Raw genomic sequence first — 21,865 nt, 5'->3', positions numbered from 1 at the left:
ATGTCACAGCTTTACAATAAAAAATGTGGGGTTTCTTTATTTGAACACTAAAAGCTGCTATACTGTGTTCAGTGCTAGTACACAGTAGATTAACTGTACAGATATAATTTGGAACTGATTACCCAGCAGATCCCAGTACTGCATGGAGGCCAGACACTGCATGCATTTTTACAATGATGTTCATCAATTGTAGCATCCATTTGCTATCCTACTTAGCAGGGTAGCAAAAAAAATTTTGCTTTGAAATTTCAAATTCAAATTTTATTTGCAAAAAAAATAAATTCCAGGTCCAGTTGTATCTATGTCCATCTATATTTAATAACAACCACAAATGCAATCAAAATAATACAAAACAAATATACTAATTTAATGTCAGTGTTAAAATTTCCATCAGTTTTTCTGAAACAATTCATCTTATTTTACAATGATGCAAAGTCAGAACTTCTCTGGAAAAGCTGTCATTTCTTCTTTGATCCTGTTTTCTATGAGTAAGGTGAAATTGCTGTCTGTGTTTTGAAGATTGTAGCTGACAAATATCTGTTTTTTGGTCTTGCTGGCTAAAATACAAAACAGAGTAGTCAGCCATATTTTGTTCTTATATAAAAGTGATGATAGTATTCAAGAAAGCCTCTTAAAAAGCCATATTGTGCAGATTTCTAAGATGATGTTCTCCACTCCTGCTGTGCTGGCTGCAGTTATTAAGGAACAGCAGTACAATTACCTGACCAGTGGCGTGTTGGGCATAATTTTGCACATCACTGATGTAAGCAGTATAAAACTGGTGACTTTCAACTAGTTTTTGGCCTGATGCAAAAAGCCATTGATCACTGGAAAGCCTTGCAGTGCTTTTAGTGGATTTTCTGGACACTTCTTAAATATACTATTTTAAGTGAAATTACAGACGGTACTGGAGTCAGCACTGAAATAAAGGTTATGAGTTGGTAAGTCTATGCTGTGTAAAACATTAATAGAGGGAAAGTGCACAAGAAAGCGACTGAGCCCCAATTAACCAAGTTCTGTTTTATTATGAACTCCTTAAAAGGCCCCAAATAGTATGTCTAAGCTTGCTGTCAATAATTTTGTTTCCTTAAGCCTTTGTTCATAGTGTCCATGATCACTCCAAGAGACTGAACAGCCTCAGTTGAGTGTCATGCAGACAAACACGAAGTTCCAGGCTACCCTAATGACAAGTACTTGGAGAGAAGTGCTACAAAATTAAGAGCTGCTTTCCATGAAAGAGCTAATTAACAAAAAAAAAAAAAAACAAAAAAAAAAAAAGCAAAACTGTCCACTGGGGCAGGAAGACTTAGTTATCAAAATAGAAGAGAGAACACCAAGAAGTGTTTTATAAATAAAAAGGACTCCTACTTAGATTTTACCACAGTAATATAGCAAATTTTTGACTCTGTTCTTATATTACTAAAGCTAAACTTTGTTAAAATTTAAGCACCATACAGGAAAAACAGGCACTAAATTTAAATTAGTTGTGTAAAATAGAAGACAAAAACCAGTATTTGGGTCATGAGATATTCTTTTCAGGGAATGAGCTGGGAGCTGATGATCCTAGAGACAAATCAGACTGTTCTGCTTGAATATTCAAAGACATAATCTGAATTTTTTAAACTTGAAAATAGAAACACCAGGACTCCTAATATCTTGATCCTTTCTAAATAGGAAAGTTAACTACAGAAAAGATAGATATATATGTGTGTATAAAATGTAGTTAAACAATTCCTTTGAGGCATTTTCATTATGCAAATCAATTTATTGTTATTTTTCTATTCTAACAGGTTACCAGCTTCCTGTCTCAGAAAGTAGAGCTGCTTCTGAAATGCAAGGACTAGTTTGCCTTGTAAGACTTGGCACTACAAAATGCTGATATAATGCAGTGTTGCTCTGATTGCAAAAATTAGCACCTGGCACTAGATTTTTGTGGTATAAAGCAGCGTGTTCTGTAAGTGCTAGTGCTTCATCATCATGCCCTAAATGAATGCAATGCTAATTCTGAACTAATTAATACCATTATCTTAGCTAACAAAACTATATAGTACACTGCAGTGTCAAAACTCAACTTCTTAATTATGTTTGCCTAAGGTCCAATAGCATCTCTGGGATGCTGTTCCAGATCCTGGGAACACTGTGAATCCCTTAGAGTCACCTCTGCCAAGGACCTCTGCTCCTACCACTGGCTCTGAGGGGCAGCAGGACCTTTTCTGTCCCTGCTTCGTGTGGATTAGGTTGGACATGTGTACAGAAGAGGAAAGATCTTATGGCTCCATGGAAGCCCATCTGCAACCTCAGAGTAAAGCCAAAAACTGTAAAGGACAAGGCTTACCTAAAAAGCCCTCCAGTAGGTCTGCTTCCCATGCAGCCTGGTTAATAACCCCTGTTGCACCAGCTCTTCAAAGGGGAGGAAAAAATTCCTCAGCAGCCATTGTCTGGGACACACTGAGTGCCAGGAGAAACTATAGCAGCACAGACCCACTCCTACAACCCCATGTACAGGGCAAAGGCCCAAATCTAAGCTTGAAGAGAAGCTCAGTGGGAGCACAACAGACAGGACAAGTGTTGGCCATAAGTTTGTAGACTGTGCTGGAAAAGAGGTGGTGGAAGGGAACTATGCCTGGATAATAAATACTCAAAGAGTTGAGGTGATCTTCACCAAGTCTGCCAGTCCCTACAGAGGGAAGATGAAGATATGGCACTAATCAGTAGTCACTTCAGCCCAAAGCACTGTGATTTCAGGGTATGCAGGTAAGGGAGGCACCAATGGACAAGTCGTCCTTAAGAACTGGCCACCACTAACCTACAGGAAACAATCTTTTATGATTTGGGTTTCTTGACTAGTGAGACACATGTGGTGCCAAAGCAATTGGGCAGGATGGTGAGAAACAGTCCCTGCACCTCATAGAAGCAGATATAGATAAAAATATGTAGAAAGAGAAATAGGAATTAGGCATGTGTGTCTTTAGCAATAGAAAATTTTAAAACAAAAATCAGAAATAAGGAGGAAGATAGAGCCAATACATCAAATGCAGCTGTTGTGGCTAGGACCCCTACCAGGCTATAAAGAAAACAAAAGGAGAACGTGTACACTGATGTATAGCTGCACTGAAACTCCTGCTCCAGGGAAGGAAACCTGACATTGCAGAAACACGCAGTAGATGATGGAATGCAACTGGCAAGTATAAGAAATGAAAATAGTTATGTGCAAATGGCATTGCATGCTGCTTCACTGAGAGCCTGTGAAGAAGACCAGAATAGAAACTACATAGAAAAAACGGTGACAAGCATGGGGGAGGCAGGGCGGGGGTAAGGTTAGGAGGAGAGGGATACTGCCTGCCTGAAGATTACCACATGGCAGGATGGTTAAAAAACTACCTTGGAAGTACAGCTACAAGTCAGACTTGACCATGAATATCATCTCTGTTATTACAAAATTTGTGGAAGAAACAAGGGTTTAATCTCCCAGATAAAAACAACACCAGTGACAGCAACGCTTGCTATTTTTAGCCGAGGTGAAAAACAAATTTTCTTACCAAGCACTTTGTGAAACAAAGATACAGCAGGGATGCTTGTTGATCCACTGGTTTCAGGAGAATAAATAATAGTTTTGGACTAAATGCCCATGAGTTCACTTAAATTGCTGGACTGACAAAAGCCAGCCAAAATACTGAGGTGTAGGATTTCAGAAAGATGTATTTCTTTTTTCAGAAGCCAGTGACACTCAGGTAAAAAGGAAACATATGATTATTCAAAGCAAGAAGTGTATTATTGATTTTCCCCTTCGAACCAAGGGTGAAAAAAGTCTACAGGCCTTCCTCAATACAGTATACTTTAAGCAGGATCACACAAGCAAGAACAGTATCTATAAGGAAATCTTCAACCCAGCAGATAAATGGCATAGATAGAGAGGAACATTGATCAAAAGCCTAGCTGGGGCACAGCTGGTACAGGAAGTTTAAGATGAAATAACAAAAGACACTTAAGGCACACAAACAAAAAGAAAATAGGAAGTTGCCTTACACTCCAAGGATAAATAGTAACCTATAGCCCAGTACCAAGCAAAAGTATCAGTTCTCAGTAACAAAGTATGGGAAATTAGCAATCGAACTAATAAAATCACCTTAAGGAAAAGAAAAAAGAAAAAAATGTTAAAAAAATAAAGGAAAAAAGGCAGCAAAACTGAAACTACTCACTGGGCAAAAAATCAGGTTACTCAGATAGCCTCTGTCCTAGAACACTGAAAGAACTAATGTAAGAAATGGCAAGTTATTACAAACTTTAGCTATGAAATCTGTAATAAATCTTTTAAGAGTGAAGATAGGAACCACACGTACAAAAAAAAAAAGACAGGAGAGAGTGGGAATCACAGAGACAACTTAGAACTGTCAGGTGGGCTCCAATGCTACACAGAAATTTAGAGCAAGATCAGAAGAAATTCACAGAATCACAGAATAAGCCAGGTTGGAAAAGACCTCCAAAATCATCAAGTCCAACCCTTGATCCACTACCACCATGGTTACTAGACCATGGCACTAAGTGCCACATCCAGTCTCATCTTAAAAACCTCCAGGGACAGAGAATCCACCATTTCCGTGGGCAGCCCATTCCAATCCCTGATTACCCTCTCTGTAAAGAATTTTTTCCTAATATCCAACCTAAACCTCCCCTCGCAGAGCTTAAGACCATGCCCTCTTGTCTTACTGATAGCTGCCTGGGAGAAGAGACCAACCCCCACATGGCTACAACCTCCTTTCAGGTAGTTGTAGAGAGTGATGATGTTTCCCCTGAGCCTCCTCTTTTCCAGGCTAAGCAACCCCAGCTCCCTCAGCCTCTCCTCAAAGGACTTGTCCCTTCACCAGCCTTGTTGCTCTTCTCTGGACCTGCTCCAGCATCTGCTGGAGCATTAGTGACAAAGAGACCAATTGGAAAGTAGAATAAACTATTACACTTTATCCAAAGTAAATCCTCTCTGACTACATTTTTACTAACTGACTTCTTAAGGATAAGGCACTAATTACATAGAAAGAAATCATGTTATACAGTACCCCATAAAATTATTACTTGAAATAGAAATGTTTGAATCCAGTGCATAGAGAAAATGGTGCAAGCAGGGTAGACTAAAACAGTATTTATTAAAAGAGAAGGTATTGGAAAGAAGAAAAGACACTAGTACAGTTTTTCAAAGATCTTGTGAGCAATCTTTTTTTGTATGTGCATTAGTGGCCATAGAGGAGAAGAAGGTGGAGACTCATGGAAGTGCCTGATGATACAAAGTCAGGACACACTGCCTGAAATGGAGATCAGCACACAGATCATTAATAATTCTGTGGCCTTTCCAACTGAAACATTAGAAGTAAGGTAAGGTTGTGCAGCTCAGCATGTTGCTTTTAAAACCTGGTAACAAGTACATCAGCAGTTCACCAGCTGGAGCTGCATCAGCTATTGGTAGGCGATGGTGAGTAACCACCAGGATGCAGCTGTCAGAGCTGTGAAGGTGCTAGGATGCATAAGGCCATGTATTTTTATATTTTTTAGTACAGTAACAGGAGTTTGAAAGTTATCACTAAGACTCAGGAACTCAGCTACATTGGCATTGGAAACATGATGGAAAAGGAGACATCCTGAGCAGTGCTCATTAGGATCAGTCAGATTAAGCATGGGCACCTGTGAGATCACCCTGGACTTCCCAGGCCAGAACTTCTCAGAATGTGGGGGCTAAAAAGTGCAAGATTGGATACGGTTTGGCTTCATCTTCAGGGAAAGTGCATGTGCCTTGTATGATGGCCACCTCACCCACAGCACACCAGTGTCACGGGTTTATCGTCATCATCATCAAATTATTTGGGTTGGAAGGGGACCATGAAGATCATCTAGTTCTAAGCCCCCTGCCATGGGCAGGGAAATCTTTCACTAGACCAGGTTGCTCAGAGCCCCATCCAACCTGGCCTAGAACACTTGCACAGATAGGGTATCCACAACTTCCCTGTTCCAGTGCCTCACCACCTTCACAGTAAAGAATTTTTCCTAATACCTAGTCTAAACCTACTCTCTTTCAATTTGAACCCATTCCTCCGTGTCCTGTACATATGCTCTTGTACATAGTCTTGCCCCATCTTTCCTGTAAGTTCCCTTCAGGCACTGGAAGGCTGCAGTTAGGTCACCCTGAAGTCTTCTCTTTTCCAGAGTGAACAATCCCAATTCTCCAAGCCTTAAACAGAGTTTATAGTGAAGAGGTCACTGGAGACCCTGCCCCTGCCTCGCACCCAAAGCCAGGGTAAGGATATTAAATAATTCGCTTTTGACAGTGCACAGCGTGCCCAAGGCCGCTGACTCAAGTGCCGCAGACCCGTATAGGGATGATAAAAATAAAAAAGTGAATCTGTGGACTGGATGGAAACTGCCGCAACCTGCAGCGGTGGAGGCTCTGCGACAGGGGCAGCACGCACCGCATCCCTCTGCGCCCACCCAGCCCGGGCTGGTGGCCCAGGGCCACCAGATTCGGCCCCGCCCGGGCCCGACCCACGTGTTCCCAGCGGGAGGCGGCCCCTCCGCCCGCCCCGCCTGGGGCGCGCAGCCCCCGCCCCGGCACCTACCCAAGCGCTGCGCCAGGCAGGAGGAGGCGGTGTCGGAAGGGTCCCCGAGGAGCGAGGCGGCCACCGGGATGCTGTCCTGCAAGCGGAGCAGAGCAGAGGGCACGACTTAGTCCCGGCAGCGCGGGTCGGGAGCGCCGGGGCCACCCCCCACGGCCGCAGGGCTCCGGTGGGGAGCAGCCGGGACCCTGGCGGCGACACTCACGCGGGGGCTGCACATGGCCACGGCCAGGCTGGCGAGGGCGGGCGCGGCGCCCACCCAGAGGAAGAGCGAGTCCCGCAGCCGCATGGCGTGGAAGTGCACCCGCTGCTCTCCCAGCTGCCCGCTGAAGTCGTGCAGGGCGATGCCGCCCCCCGCCGCCGCTCCGCTGCCGCTCCCCGCTTCCATAGGCCCTACTCCCGGCGCGGCCAGGCCTGAGCAAGCAAGGCCCGAGCGAGCGCCCTGGCTCGGCCCGGCCCGCCCCGGGGAGGCGGTGCTCCGCTCTGCTTCTCTCCGCTCCGCTGTGCCCGCCCCGCCCGGAGGGGCCGCCCCCGGCACCGCGCAGCCGCCCGCCCCGGCCGGCACCCGGCAGGATGCCGCTTCCCCCTCCCACCCCGCTCCGTGCACGGCCCCTCTCCGGGCCGCCCTCCTGTCCGTGCACAAACCCCGTTACACGCACACGCACCGCCGGGTACGGCCCTCCGGGAACGCGCCTCCACCGCGCCCCCCCACCCCTTGAATGTGCCCTCCCCCCGGTCGGTGCACACCCCTCCGTGTACCACCACACCCCCCACCGAAAGACACAACCTCCTCCCGGTGCACACCCCCGGTGCCTAAACACACACACACACACACACACACACACACACACACACACACCCACACACCCACACCCCCACACCCACACACCCCCACACCCACACACCCCCACACCCACACACCCCCTCCGTACGCGGCTTACCCGGAGCTCACACCTCCCCGAGCGGTGCCCCCTGTCCGCCCGGGATCGGGATGCAGGCGGAGGCAGCCGCAGGGATGGAGAAACCCCACTAGATGGCAGGTGAACCCCTGTATGAGGAGGTGTGCCAGGTGGCAACCGGGGCTCCAGCGGCTCCGGATAGTCACCCTAGTGGAGTCCCAGGGTTTCAGACTAAAGGAAAGGGGATGGCGTGGTGCTGTGTAGCCTCTGGGAAGGGGAGGAGGAAGGTCACGGCGACCTTGGTTTCATTCAGCTCTGGAGATTTTCAGGGTTGTGGGAGATTACAAAACAAACCAGTCGGGTTTGCAGAGCTCCAGAGAATATGGAACCATGAATAATAGAAAGCCTTGCTCTGGGTGTGAATTTTGTGCTCACCACGCTTTCAGCTGGACTACGGCTAAGTCGGTCATTACTGGAAAGGATTTTCTCTAAACTGTACCGTCTGTTGCTGATAAGAATGTTGTTGACTCCCTCATGGCCGTGGGCCCTCTACAATGGGAAACGTGTATCTTAATGCCACGGGCACAGATCATCTCTGCATAAAGAACATGCAAGTTAATGATACAGGTTGGCTTTTTAATCAGCATTTCCTCTGCCTCCAATTTCTTACATGCTTCTAGAAATCAAAATTTCCATTTTCAAGTGCTAAGACTTCATTTTCCCGTTGAAGAAATGGGGGGAGGGAAAGGAACTGCTCATCACTTTTCTTCCTTGAGCCGCTCCAGTTCTTCTGGCATCTGCCAAAAGACAAAATCCTCGGCCCTGTTAATATCTGCCCATGCTGCCGCATCGACACTAAATCCCAAGAGGCAGCTAAGCCCAGCTCAGCTGCCAAACCCCAACATCCCACGGCACAGGATCAGCTTGGAGAGAGGGGGGGCTGCAGGCCACCTCCCCTGCCCTACATTTGTCACTTGCTGCTCACAAAATGCATTATGGGATGTATGGTGTCAGACTCTTGCTATGTCTGTCCCCAGCCTCGCTGCTGAGGCAGTATCAGGCTTGTGCTGTTACCTGTCTCTCCCCCGTGCTCCTACCCCACTGCCAGTCCCAACTCTTTGCCTTGGCCTGGGTTGGCCTTTCACAAGGTGAGGTAGTGCAAGAGTTGAGGCTTGTGTTGGGGCTCGAAAATCAGTCTCTCCCTGTCCTAGTACCCTGTTGCAAACTGACACTTCACCTGTGCCATCTGTGAAATCAGGCAGGCAAATATGTGACAAAAGCCACCTTGGAAGGGATCGAGTGCTGGCTGCATACACCAAACACTTCCCTCTCTCTGCTTGTTGCAGCTGCAGGTTCACTCTGCACTTAGTGGGTGGGTAGGGCTGCCAGCTAAAACAGCAAAAACTATCACAGGCCAGGAACATTGCAGGAATAAAAATCTAGGCATTGGATAAAATGTCTGCTGGGAGCCACCCAGGTGGTGGTGGTGAGATTCCTGTGATTAGACACTTGCAGGTGGTGGAGGAGATTTGCCCCAGGCTCACTTGATCAGGGAAGAGAAGAGGAAACATTAGGGCATAGTTCACCTGAGCTGCTTTAGGTCTGTCTTTTGAGTGAGAAGCAACATCTCTTGACTGTTTTCCATCGACTCTAAGGGAGGTGAAAGGTAAAGTGTAGCACAGCTTTGTAGACAGATTTATTTATGTAGGCAAATCCTTCTTTAAGTGTTCAGGGTCAGTTTCTCTACTATTCAGAGGCAGAGATGGCTTCTGCAGTGAAGTCCTAGTGGAGGATCTGTTCTAGCAAGGTTTCAGCCCAGTGTGTCTCTTCCCGCCAAGCAGAATTTTTGGCCTCCTTGTGTGTTAAACCTATGTTTAAATTGTCTGCTAGACTGAAGTAAGAGCAGTCTGTTTTATTCCCTTGTCTTTCCACATCAAGTAAAAATTTCTTATTTTTCTTCCAAAGCTGTCTACAGTCTTGCTTTTCCCTATGGGGAGCTGCCCCTATTTCATCACGCTGTGGTCTGTTCCTCTTCTCATCAGGAGTCTTCTCCAAAGTGATTATAACTTCCTTCTGTAAGCCCTGCAGACCTCTAAAAGTAAGTCACAGGACTCCTCTGCACATAAGCAGTTCTGTGTATTTAATGCTTTTCTGTGAAATGCAGCTGCTCTCCATAAATCATGCTAAATTCTTGTTTAAGCTCAAAAGAGGAAAAACATCTAGCAAATAAAATGCTGTTTAAGCATTTTTATTTGCAATGCAGGTGTGAGGAGTGAGTAGAGCTGTGCAGAACCAGATCATCAAATGTGAAATTAAATTCTTGATTACAGCACTGCAAGGTCGTTAGAGGCCCTGCAAAATGAGAGGGGAAAGCACTCTCTAACTGTGTATGGGAGCCCTTGCATTTCCTTCAACATGCTCATCTTTTTTTCTGTGGCCCTGAAAGCAGCACCCATAAGTCTGCCTTGTTTGTCAGGTCTGAGGCTACAATGAGCCTCAGCTGCTGTGAGACACTGAAGAGCAAACTAATGATCTTAGGAAAAGTTCTGCATGTGTATATGGATATGTATATATATTGCTGCTCAGGTGAGATCCAAGCCCCAGGAGATGTGGTGTAAATGTATATACTTCTATGCTCCTTGTTCTCCAAAAGTTAGATTGCCCACGGGAGTCACTAGATCCTAAACTGTGATTTTTACTGACCATGGTCTCCCCTCCAGTACAGTTTTAAGTCAGGACTAAATCTTTCTGGTAACCATGGAGTTACGAGACGTAAAGCGCATAGTTATGAACTGGGATATCACTGGGAGAAGCAAATTTTTCTGATTCCAAAACACATTCTGTGCTTTGGCTCCTGCATGAATAAAATTTGAATTTGATATGTGAGAAGGCACTTGACCATTAGTGTGTGTCAGTGAACCTCCTGTTAATGCCTCAGGATGTGCTAGTTTTCTTGATTTGTTATCCTTTATTCAAAGGAGTAAATGACTGCTCAATAAAGCCAAAAAAAGCCTACCAACTCCTCCGGTAAGGCTTCATGGTACCGGGCTGCTGCAGCAGTAGCTGTGCTGCAGTCCCAGACTTTCAGAGGCCTACTTCATTTGAGACTTGGAGTCTCATTGTGTGTAGACTTTCATCAGTGGCTGAAGGGGTCCTCTTCTCTCCCTGTGCCGGTGGAGTACCTGAGGAGCTGGAAAAAATACTTTGTTTTTTTGTCATCATTGGATTATTTTTCTCAGCTGGATCAGTCCCCTGATGTAGCTTGCTGTACCACTGCTCAAATACTTGTCCTGGCATCATGGAGGGCAGAATCAGGCAAGCAAGAAAGGGAGAAGTGTATCTGCTTACACTTTACAGTCACCACGGTTGTGATGCTGTGGCCATCTAAACCAATTTAAGATGAGGCTGACCCAGTCTTTCTTTCTAGTGGTCATCTAATATGATGATTAGTCAGTTTGGGTAACCAAACTGCTCAAAACCTTTTCCTGGGATCCTGGTACGGGGTATTGGTTTAGACGTGATAGGCAATTGCTCCTGAAATATCTAACCATGGCTACAGGGGTAACCTGAGGACTCAAAACGCTTTGTCAAAGTGTTGATTAGTCTGACATACAGTCCTATAAAAGAGATAGAAAGATAATCCAGGCTGGACCTTTTGAAAGAGTTGCAGAAAATGGAGGAAGTACACTCGTGAACTTGTATGAAAATCACAGTTTAAGAGATTGGCAAGAGGACTGCACCAAATTCATGCTATGAATCTCACAATCCAGACTAATATCAAGGCCAGATCCTCCTCAAAACACCAACCAAATAAAAAAACCCCACACAAACAAACAAACAGAAAAACATATCTGGGAACCACCAGTAAGCAAATACAAAATGTAGATGTATAAACAATTCCACATCTGCTGTAGCTACTCTGACAGTGTTAGTAGAACTGCTACGATAGGTCCTTCGTGCACCTCTTGGTCCTTAGGCAGGCATACCTCCAAGGAAATTCAGTTCCTGATTTCCAAAAGACTTGAGGTACCAGCTTTCACCTTTTTTTTTTTTTTTGGTGGAGTTTGTAGCCTCCCCTGTTAGGATTTCCCTGCAGGTGGGATGAGGCCTGGAATGCACCTGGTGCAGTGATTCTCTGCCTCTTGAGATCACTTTGCACAGTGTGTTTGACTAGAAATCAAGAAATCATAGCTGTTAGGTTTCATACCTAACTGACATGGTGACCTTGTGCAAATCCCTTCTACTCTGCTTTATTTCACTCCCCTGCAGACTGGAAGAGCACAATAACCATTGCCTATCTACCTGCAGCTGAATAAAGCTCTGTGTCACACACAGCTCATAAGAACCTTTGTGAGTCCAGCCTAAATTCCTGCTATTATCAAATCAGGCAGTTTCCTTTTATTGTCATATGAGTCATTGGAGGAACTTGTCTTTGATCTGTTGGAGCATTTGAGACATGTGGGTTCGTAGCACTGGACAGGAGGCACTAACACAGAGTGACTCATTGTTCCCCTCGGGGACAAGAAGAGGTTTACGCAGCCGACTGGAAATCATATTTTATATGCAGATAGACCACTTCATGGTGGAGAATCCCAAAGCAGCTCACCAACACTGACTCTGGTGCACAAATGCCAGCAGCTGTAGTGCGATCTACAGGTGCGATGGGTTATTACGTACCTCTGATCTGACAGGGAAGGGCACAGATGTGAAAGCCTAAAAGAACTGACCTTTTGAAAGGCTGAGAAGGGAAGAAAAAAACATGAGATAGTCTTGAAAAATATTTTCCTTTATATTGCTCAATCCAGTTCCTAGATCTTATGTGACATACAACAGCTGCAATTTTTCTGTTCTTGTGTCACCTGACAGGATGCAAGGCCAGGGTACAGAACATGCGTAGAGTATGTTGTGCTCTTGAACCAGAGGGAATGTCAGTGTGCTGTAGACTCAAGGACTGACTTGTCTGCTCAGGCTGCAGAGAGTCATGTTCTTAGCTGTGGAAATTACTGATTCAAACAGGCAGCACTGGCAGTCACATAAACAAAGGTTTGACCAACATTTAGTTGTTTTGGGAGTAGAATGAAATTCCTTTTTTTTGAAAGATAGTTTGCTGTTATCATGGTTATAGGACTTGCTAAACTTCTGGTCTCTTCCCCACCCTTCTGGGTACTTTCCCTCTGCTGATGCCAGAATTTCCATGAAGCTTCTTTTGCTCCCTAGACTGCGCCACAGACTTAATAGTCTCTGTCACAGGACTCTTAGCCTGAAGCTCCAACTGGACTTGGCTGCATACAGCTTCTCCCATTCTCAAGCATGCCAGTAAGGGCCTGCCTCTTCATCTGGTTCTCCAAACAGCAACTCTCTTTCATTACTTTTTAAAGTAATGCCATGGCCTTTTAATTTTGCCTTTTGCAAGCAAAACTAGCTGTACAAAATCAGCTTTGATTATTTTGCATCCTCCTCCCTGGAAAGGATGGAAGCTAACAGGCCTAGCATTGTCCCTTAGCAGCCCTCCAGTGTTTGCTCAGAAGAACCTCAGCTCAATCCAGTTTTTTGTCTTGGGTTTTCCTTCCTGCTCTGTTGAACACAGTGGTTTAGCAATAAGAGTGAATATCTCAAAAGTAGTTTAATACCTGTACATTACTAAAGAACAGCCCAATGTTACCTGATCCATAAGGATATGGCTGCTTCAGCCGGGCTCTCCACATTCCTAGTACAGAACTTGAAAAGCATGATTTAGATCAGGGATGTGTTTTATTTCCTAGCACAAGTATGTCAAACAGCCACTGCTACCACCTAGTCAGTGCATTTGATATTATTGATGATAACACAGAATATAATTTTCACAAACATCACTTCAGTGATCTGTTTCCAATCTCCTAAGTAAAAAACTTTTAAAATGATACTTCATACTAAATGGGGGTGTTACCTATTTGCATGACAACAGAACAGACAGAATAGTTTCTCTGTCAGAACATACCACCCTAGGAAAATGTTATCAGAGTCCTTTTACTGTATTTTCAAAGTCCAATAGGATCCCAAGAGGCTGAAACTGTGTCTTCAAAAAATCTTTGTCCCACCCTTGAACAGCAACTGAAAAATATCTTTCCCTGCTGCCTCTCAGAAACCATGAGAAATTATCTCCCTTTTCTGCTTGGTGTTTGAAAAGCTGGTGCCAGGTGCTGCTGCTGCTGTTGTTAAAGCATTCTGGGATGGATGGTGGCCTTTCTTATGATTGAAAGGTTAGTGTGTGCATGAAGACCCATAAAGAGACATTGTTATATGTTTCTCATGAGACAAACACAAATCAGGTGAAAAGTATCCCTAAATCCTGTGGAGAACCAGAAACGGGAAAATGGTAAAAGAGTACAATGGTGTTCATGGCATTTGGGAATGATACCTTTTTTAATACATTCAGAATCTGAGCCAGCCTCTACAGAAATCAATTGAAAAAATATCTGCTAGTTCCTGAGAGCAGAAGATAGACCTTGTAATAATGAACTTCACTGAACAATTGTGCAAAATGCTGCAGTGTGGACTCCTGACGTACTGCTGGATGGCTTGCTTGCCTACCTGCATCTCCACCCGTGCAACGATGAGGCCTCAACCTATAAAACCCGTGCAACTCTGCGGGCGCAGATTGACTCCCTCCCCCGCACTCCCCTACAAGCACCTACCAAGCACTTACACTGCTCTCCTCGAGTGACAATGTGGCTCTGTGTTACCACACCCCAGTTTTGCCACCTTTTCCCCATCACTGCAACCCCAGCTGCAGGGAGTCCTTAAAACACAAGGGAAAGGAAGGGCTGGAAACAGTGTTTTCATCTCTGCTGCCGGTTCTGTCTTGGTAAGGATGCTTCCAGCTTTGATAAAACAGATGATCAAAGCCTTTGTGTAAATCCTGCCATCAGGGGAACGGTTGTACTGTTGAACTGACAGCACAGCAGAGCCCTGTGCGGTTCCCCCAAATCCTGCTTTTTTCGGCTGCAAGCTCTTGATACTCAGATCATCTCCCTCCAACCCAACGCGGGAGGGCAACTGATGCCGGGGAGACAGAAATCTCTCGAACAGTCATTTTCTTTGCCAGTAACTCAGAGATTTAATATGCATATGAGTGATCTGGGGCCATTTTTTTTTCAGCCTTCAAAATTGTATTTCTTTTCTTTCCAGTCTTCTGAATATGCGTATCAGAGGCGCTGAGAGCAGCCAAAGCAGCTGCCTGATAAGATCTTTACAATTCATTTGCACAACCATGCCTTTAGCAAAGGGAAAAAGAAAGTGTTAACGAGTTGACAAGCACACTCTTCCTTGCAGCAAGCAGCGCTGCCAGCCGCAACGTAACTGCAGGGAGAAGAGAGCAGGGTGGTGGCAGAAGACCTTGAAAAAATGCTTTGTTCAAGCCGGTTGCAAAGACTCTTGCTTCCCTAACCCACCAAATCTGAGTTGGACGAGAGAGGCAATGGATTCATTAGAAACTCGACTTGGTACAGACGCAGGACAGCGTGTTGCTGTCGGGGTTTCAAGGATGAGTCGTTGGGGTGGAAAGAAAAATTGTTTAACCAAGAAGAATCGAAAGAAAAAAAGGAGTATTTGCTAGGCATGTGGCTCCTGTGTTGCTGCGGTTCCAGGTTTGGACCTGACGGTTGCAAATGAGAGTCTGACAGCTGTTCTACCTTCTGACATTGTCATTTGCAACAAGATCCTCAAACTATGCAAATTCGCTCCATTTCACTTCAACTCGAACACACACACACACACACACACACACACACACACGCAAAATCCTGCTTAGGAAAGAAAGGACCGAGACCAGATTTCAAGAATAACTCAGACAAGGAAGTGAATATTTTCTTTCATGCCTTGCTCTTTTGCATTTACTGAATTTGTTCCACATGAATGTAGAAACAGCTGCATCAGCACCAGCACTGAGGCTGGAACCTTATTAATATTTATGCCTGGTGAGCAGAGTACATAGGAATCAAAATGCCTTCCCATCATTGGTTCAGGGAGGGACCCAAGTGTCCATACAGCATCTTGCCGTGTTTGGTGGCCAGGCAAGGAGATTTATTAGAGAACAGATCAATTTCTCATCAGCACTCTCACCCAATAGCAGGAAAACTGCCCTTTGCCTCCTAACCTACTCTTTGCTTCTCGTCATTTAATAATTTCCTAATTAGGGAAACCATTTTTCATCTCTCTTTTGCACTTCTGCAGTTTATGTTCTTATCTATTAAATACACTTGAAGACATTATAGATGTTTGAATTATTATTATCTGCCTATGTGAGGGCATACTCATAAGCCTTAGTGTGAGTGAGATGAAACAAGAAATTACATTGTCACAGGTCCAGCATGTGCCCGGGGAGACCAAGTATACAACTCATGGCACTATGCACATGAAAGGTGTCGTGTGGTGCCAGGGTGTCCTTCAGAGCCTCCTTTGGGACTTCTTACTGCTGTAATTTTTACTGACAAGGTGCTGCAGTGAGAGTCCTCAGTCTGAGGCTGGGGGGTTTCCTTTCTGAGAGTGCCGAGTGGAGTTGTGGCTGACAGCCTTGCTCCATCTTTTGTTTCATGAAAGTAATCCTTATGTTGTCTAGTAAAGAGGAACTGGTGAGCAGGCAGGTGCACTCAGCAAAAATGAGACAGTCGCATATTTTTAGCTATTTGCTAGAAAAAATGGCTTGTAGCAGCAGTAAAAGAGAGGGAGGATGTGTAGCAATCCCAGACAGCCGCACCAGCAGACCCTGGCTTTACCCCTGCTGAGGCCAAGGATCCCCCAGGATGGGCAGCACTGACAGGGTCTACAGGGCAGCAGCCCTGGCCCTGGGGCCCACTGGCAAATATGAGAGCACTGTACGGGTGACCTTGCTGTCCTGGGGTGCTGCTCAGGAGGGCATGGGGGCTGCAGATACAGCACCACAGCTCAGGTCTCACACACTATGGCTTTTTGGGTGGCCAACCCAGCAGACAGGATGGTGTGGGACCACCACTGACAGTGTGGCCATCCCTCACTGTCCAGTCCTGGGTCACCCTGCACATGTGTCATTGGGCACACACTGTTGTCAATCCTGGGTACAGTGGTCTGAAGATAGCTTGGCTTTGGTGAACTCTGGGGTTTAAGTGTTGCACTGATGGGTAGAGACAGACCAGGTAGGTGCAGACAGAGGGAGGAGGGCTGGCCTTTGCTTCTTCCATGAATGCATGCTCAGCGTTGATGCAGTTTTCTATCACCTCCCTGTTTTCTTCCTTTAGGATCTCAGAGTTTTCCATGCTGGTGTTGATTCTCTCCTATCCTTGAGCTACTGATGATCATGTTCCTATAATCTTCTCTCTGCCTGTATTTGTATCTATTCTTATTAGGTTGGGTGCTGTGCTGCTGGTTTTCCCATAGCTTAGCAGTTTTCTCAGGAGCCTGGGTTTAGGCTGTGCAGTTGGGCTGTGTTATATTCAGGATTTTTTGTTGGGGGCAAGGTTAATGGGGATCATAGTACACAGCCATGGCTACTACCGGTCTTGTCCTTTCCCACCAGCTGCCACAGGTGGGTCCAGCCACTGGCATGGCCTGAAAGCAACCCATATGCAAAACAACAAATACATATGGGAAGGGAGATACCCCAAAAAAATTTTGTTAGCAAAATGTTCCCACTTAATCTGCACCACCCTGACTTCCTCTAAATGTACCCAGGCTCCTCCCAGTCCATGCCTTCTTGATTGTCTGCTAAGTTACAGTGATGCATGCTGAGAAGTGAAATATTGGTTTGCCATAAGTGACCTAATGAGCCACCCTAGATGTCCAGCCTGGCATGTGGTATAAGCCCTCAATTTATGAGAATCCAAAATTCTTTCTTATTTTTATATACTGCAGCATCCTGCTCCTCAAGATACAGAAAACCTAGATGGTGCTCCTGACGGTTTGGGCATAACTTCAAGTTTTGTAAGATATTTCCATCCTTCTGAGAGGAACCACAGACAAGGAATGGGATCCCCGTGAAATGGGATGCTGAGCTATGGGATGGGTGCTTGTTTTCTCAAACGAAGAGCAAGTTTCTTTTTAGGAAAAACCTTTCAATGACCCACAAAAGTCAGTGCTGCAGTACATCCCACGAATGCACATGTTTTCTATTATAAAGTAAAATGAGTAAGTCCTTCCCTTGGGCTTTTGTTAGCTGGCTTTTGCAACCTTCTGCATCTAGCAAGGAAGTCAGGAGTTTCTTTCATCAGTGACCACTTCAATAGCTTAAGACAGAGGCTCTGTCACGCCCAACCTTGCAGATGGGAGGATGGGAACCACCAAAGGGAGTGGGGAGAGGACACATTAGATAAAACTATTCTGATCCTCTGAGCTTCTTTAAACAAATTCTTCTATGCGGTCATGTTATTCGTCCTCTCTTAGGTCCATCGAGAATGGCTGTGAACAACCATGTGAACTGGCATTTCACCCGCCCTGCCGCCATTTCCACAGTCTCCTACCCGCAGTGCTTTTACACTCTGGGAAATCAGCCTGGCGAGTGAAAACGTTGCAGGCTTTTTTTGTTCCTTTCTTTTTTTGTGCAGCTCGTTTCTGCCGGGGAGGCCGGTTGCCGGGGAGATGGGGATGGAGGAGCCCAGCCAGGGCCGGCCCCGGGGTTGGGGCAGGGGCTGCGCTGACAGACACATCAGTGTGAGGCGGATACAGAGAGGGGGTAGAGGGGCACGGGCAGCTAACAGCTGAACACTTCATTTCCCTGCAAAGTAATTTCCAACAACGTACGCCGAACCTTTGGGAAACCCTCAATCCCAAACACTTACCTTCGAATTAAGCTGGATCTTGTCTGAAGTCTCCTGAAGTGATTCGAACGGCTGCTGTTCACCTCTAAGGAGCCTGGTCTAGGGGCTGCAGAAAACCTAGACCTGGATTTCCTCCCTCATCCCTCTGAAAAGCAGATGTTATTTTAGAAATAAATATTCCATGTGGTTTTGGGGTTTTTTTCCCTTACAGTCTCAAGAAGTTCTATACAGAAGATATACTTGAATCCCCCCTCGCTTCAAATATATGGGTTAGTTTATTTTAAGATAAAGCAGTTAGGGTGGGTTTCTTTTCTCCCCTGTGAATAATCTGTTTTCCTTGAATTGGATTTTAAAATGGCTTCCTCTGAAGTCTCAAGCTGTTACGAATGAGCTTAACGTAGGTATGGAGGATGTGTAAAATCAGCTTCTCCCCTTCACGCTGAAATGTCAATAATTCCTTAGTAAAAAACTAATATGCAGTGTGCAACACACAGAATACTTGAAAATAATAGTAGCAAGCAGTTACAATACTTGTATTTTGCACCAGCTGTAACTGAGTTTTGCTGTGACAGTGTTTTCAGGAGCACACCCACCGCAGCCATGGGAAAGACTGGCATTACTTTGAATGATTACCTGAGGCGGTCAGTGGTCCCCTGGAGTTGTTAATCTACAGGCTATTTTTGAACAAGTAATTATAGATGTGGATGTTGATTATGCAGTTAGCATGCCACAACAAAATGTTCGCCTGGAATTACAGCTACACATTGTTTGCAAAGCGTAGTCAACCAAATAATTAAATTGCTCCTGGCTTAGGCCGGTTAAAACAGATTTCACAAGAAGTGCAAGTGATCAGATTTATCTTTCTCAAAATCACCACTGAAGAGATAAACGTGAGAGTGTATTTTTCTAGCATGCTTTTTGAGATGGGATGCCTTCTCACCGTAAAGCGAACAAAAGAAAGGTGTGGATGCTTTGGTATATCAATCAGAGGACGTCAGGCTGTGCTGCAGATTGCCTTGGAAAAATGTAAGACCCGATCTGGAGTGATCCATAGGCGGGGTTATCGATCTGCATAAACCACGTTAGAAAGATTAGGGACATCCGCACGTGGATAGAACAAAGAAGAGAGTATATTGAAGAAATATGGGTCGGAAATGGTGATGTACTTTTATCTGCACCTCTAGAATACCTGAACTATAGAATAAATGAAGTAGCCTTCATCTAGCGGGTCATTAAAACGGGGTTTAGTGGAGTCCCGCCGGGCGCTGGCTGCGGGGAGCCCTCCTGGGCTAGCCTGGACTAGCCGAGGCAGCGTCTGGGGGGGCCGCACCCTCCGCCGCTGCACACGCAAACCCAGACCGCGGTGAGAAACAGGCGATGCCGGGGAGGAGCCGACACACCGCAATGACCGCCCCGAAGGGCACCGGAGACGGCGGGAACCGTGCCGCTCTGCCGTGCTATTCCTCCCCCCGACCTCCTCCTCCAGCGGCGTAGGCATGTGCCATGCCCTGCCCTCCTCTTCGGCCCCCGCCTGCCCTCCCTGCCGCCGCTGTAATGCCCACGATGCCGTACTGGGCTGCTCGAAAATGAACGACGGGACGCATCTCTGGGGAGCAAATGTTCAACTCTCCCCTGCCCCCCTCTTTCCTTTCTTCATCCCTCAGCATCTGGGAATCCGCAATGAAGCGACGAAGATCAAGACTCTCTTGCTGCAGAGCTAAGGGAACCACCTCCCTGAAGCCCCTCGGCCCTGTGCAGCAATAGACCTGCGCCGTCTATTGTCTGGCTGCGGGTCGCTGGTGGCTGCGGCCGGACGGGAGACAGCGCGGAGCGGGTCCCTTGGCTGGAGAGTGGCTCCTGGCTCAGCTGTGGGGACTAAACCCGACCTTTTCAGGCGTAGAGAGGGAAGACGAGCTCGGCACCGGGGCAGAGGAAGGAGGGGATCGCTCGGGGGCAGGGCTGACGGATGAGAGGTTATGCAGAGGGGGGAACCCCCTCTCGTGTTGTGCAGGGGGCAGATGAACCGGGTCAGGGCGCGGGACTCCCCACCGCCAGTGCGGGCTGGTGCAGGCGGAGGGGCGGCAACCACGGAGATGCCGGCGGGGGCGCGGTGCCCCCGCGAGGAGGGGAAGGGAGTCTCCCGCCGGCACCGTGTGAACGGAGGCATCGGCGGCGGGACGGGGGCAGCCGCCAGGTCCCCCCCGACGGCAACGCCCGCTGCTGCGGCGGGGGAGGCTGCGCGTCTCGGGGAACAAAAGGCTGCGGCGGCGGCCGCGGGAGGGCGGGCCGGCGGGCGCAGGGAAGTGTCGCGGTTCGCACGTGGCCGGCTCGGTCCGGCCGCTCCACGCCTTTGTCCCCGCTGTCAGCGGCACCGCGGCGACGGGGCGGTGCCCTTAGCCACGCCCTCAGACCACGCCCTCCCCCGCCGGGACACGCCCCCTCACGGCACACAATGCCGCGGCTCGGCCCCGCCCCCGCCCGCCCATTGGCTGCGCGCCTCTCTCGCATGACGTCAGTGGCGGGGCGGGGCGCGGGTCCCCATTTAAGGGGCTCTCGGGGCGCGGCCGCCGCAGCAGCGAGAGCGGGAGCGGGTGGAGAGGGAGGTGAAGGCGGCAGGAGCAGCGGGGCGGCACCTTCGGATACCGGTACCATGCGTGAGATCGTGCACATCCAAGCCGGGCAGTGCGGCAACCAGATCGGCGCCAAGGTACGGGGCTGGCGCCCCACTCGTCTTGCCCGGGGCGCGGGGCGGTGCCCGCTTAGCCGCGCTCCGCGTGTACCGGAGGGACCCGCTGCCGGGAGAGCCTCCTTTCCGCAGCGGAGTACCGTCGGGATCGGCTCTCCACGGGAAGGTCTGCGCGGGGCAGCTCCCGGCTGTTGCATCTGGGCGGAGGGAGCGCGGTGGGGTTTCCGCGCCGAGGGTGTGGCGCGCCCTGGTTAAGGGGGTGCGGGGGCATCAGCTGCCATCCGTCAGCCCCTGGCGGGCTGCAGGGCTCCGGGGCGGGCGGGGAAAGGGGGCGCCAAGCCGGTGCCACACCCCTCCCGTCGGTGGCGGGGGGTGTGAGGGGCGCGGTGGTGGCTCCGTCTGGCCGGGGGGCCGCACCCACGCGTGGCGAATCCCTGGCTGCCACGTGGCGGGGATTTGGCCAGGGGGCGAGAGCGAGGCGTGGCAGCGCTGACCATCCTCACGCCCATTCATTCCGGTTCCCTCAGTTCTGGGAGGTCATCAGCGATGAGCACGGCATCGACCCCACGGGCAGCTACCACGGGGACAGCGACCTGCAACTGGAGAGGATCAATGTCTACTACAATGAAGCCACCGGTAACGCCCCTCTGTAATGAGCTTCCCGGGGGAGGGGGCATAGGGTGTGCTGAGAGGGGTTTCCCAGCCATCCCTGCAGTGGGTGATGCCCCTGCACAGCTTAAATGACTGCTTTGTCTTCCCATCCCCAGCTACCTCCCTCCAAATTCCCACACCCTCGATGTCCACAGCAGCAGATGGGAGCGCAGCAGGGCTGCTGTGACACTGGCTGCTTACTACATGGCTGTAACACTGGTGCTGGTTCCTCTCACAGGTAACAAGTATGTCCCACGTGCCATCCTC

General features: G+C 47.9%; 2 protein-coding genes across 2 annotated transcripts; one reads left to right on the top strand and one right to left on the bottom strand.

The window, feature by feature from the left end:
• Positions 1 to 233: 233 nt before the first annotated feature.
• PSMG4 (proteasome assembly chaperone 4) lies at positions 234 to 7,078 on the bottom strand. Its single transcript, XM_027666772.1, has 3 exons — positions 6,802 to 7,078; positions 6,600 to 6,675; positions 234 to 557 (listed from the first exon to the last, which is right to left on the bottom strand). The coding sequence occupies exons 1-3, from the start codon at positions 6,982 to 6,984 to the stop codon at positions 436 to 438; spliced, it is 381 nt and encodes a 126-aa protein (XP_027522573.1). The 5' UTR covers positions 6,985 to 7,078; the 3' UTR covers positions 234 to 435.
• Positions 7,079 to 20,829: 13,751 nt separating this feature from the next.
• LOC113958502 (tubulin beta-4B chain-like) lies at positions 20,830 to 21,862 on the top strand (the record flags this gene model as incomplete). The annotated part of the gene is made up of 3 exons (XM_027666798.1): positions 20,830 to 20,968; positions 21,475 to 21,583; positions 21,837 to 21,862. Coding segments are annotated over exons 1-3 (192 nt in total), but the record flags the coding sequence as incomplete, so codon positions are not given.
• Between the last annotated feature and the right edge of the window lie 3 nt (positions 21,863 to 21,865).

Source organism: Corapipo altera, unplaced genomic scaffold (assembly GCF_003945725.1).
Source record: "Corapipo altera isolate COAL_440 unplaced genomic scaffold, ASM394572v1 97, whole genome shotgun sequence".
In the NCBI taxonomy this organism is placed as follows: Eukaryota; Metazoa; Chordata; class Aves; order Passeriformes; family Pipridae; genus Corapipo; species Corapipo altera.
This window is presented reverse-complemented; position numbering and strand designations above follow the sequence as displayed.

What these genes read in the sequence shown, in the direction of transcription:
- PSMG4 (XM_027666772.1), bottom strand. Translation starts at nt 6,984, where the DNA reads ATGGAAGCGGGGAGCGGCAGCGGAGCGGCGGCGGGGGGCGGCATCGCC. An exon ending in TGGCCATGTGCAGCCCCCGC is followed by an intron (nt 6,676 to 6,801) that starts GTGAGTGTCGCC and finishes CTCCGCTTGCAG; the next exon opens with GACAGCATCCCGGTGGCCGC. An exon ending in CTGCCTGGCGCAGCGCTTGG is followed by an intron (nt 558 to 6,599) that starts GTAGGTGCCGGG and finishes TTTGTATTTTAG; the next exon opens with CCAGCAAGACCAAAAAACAG.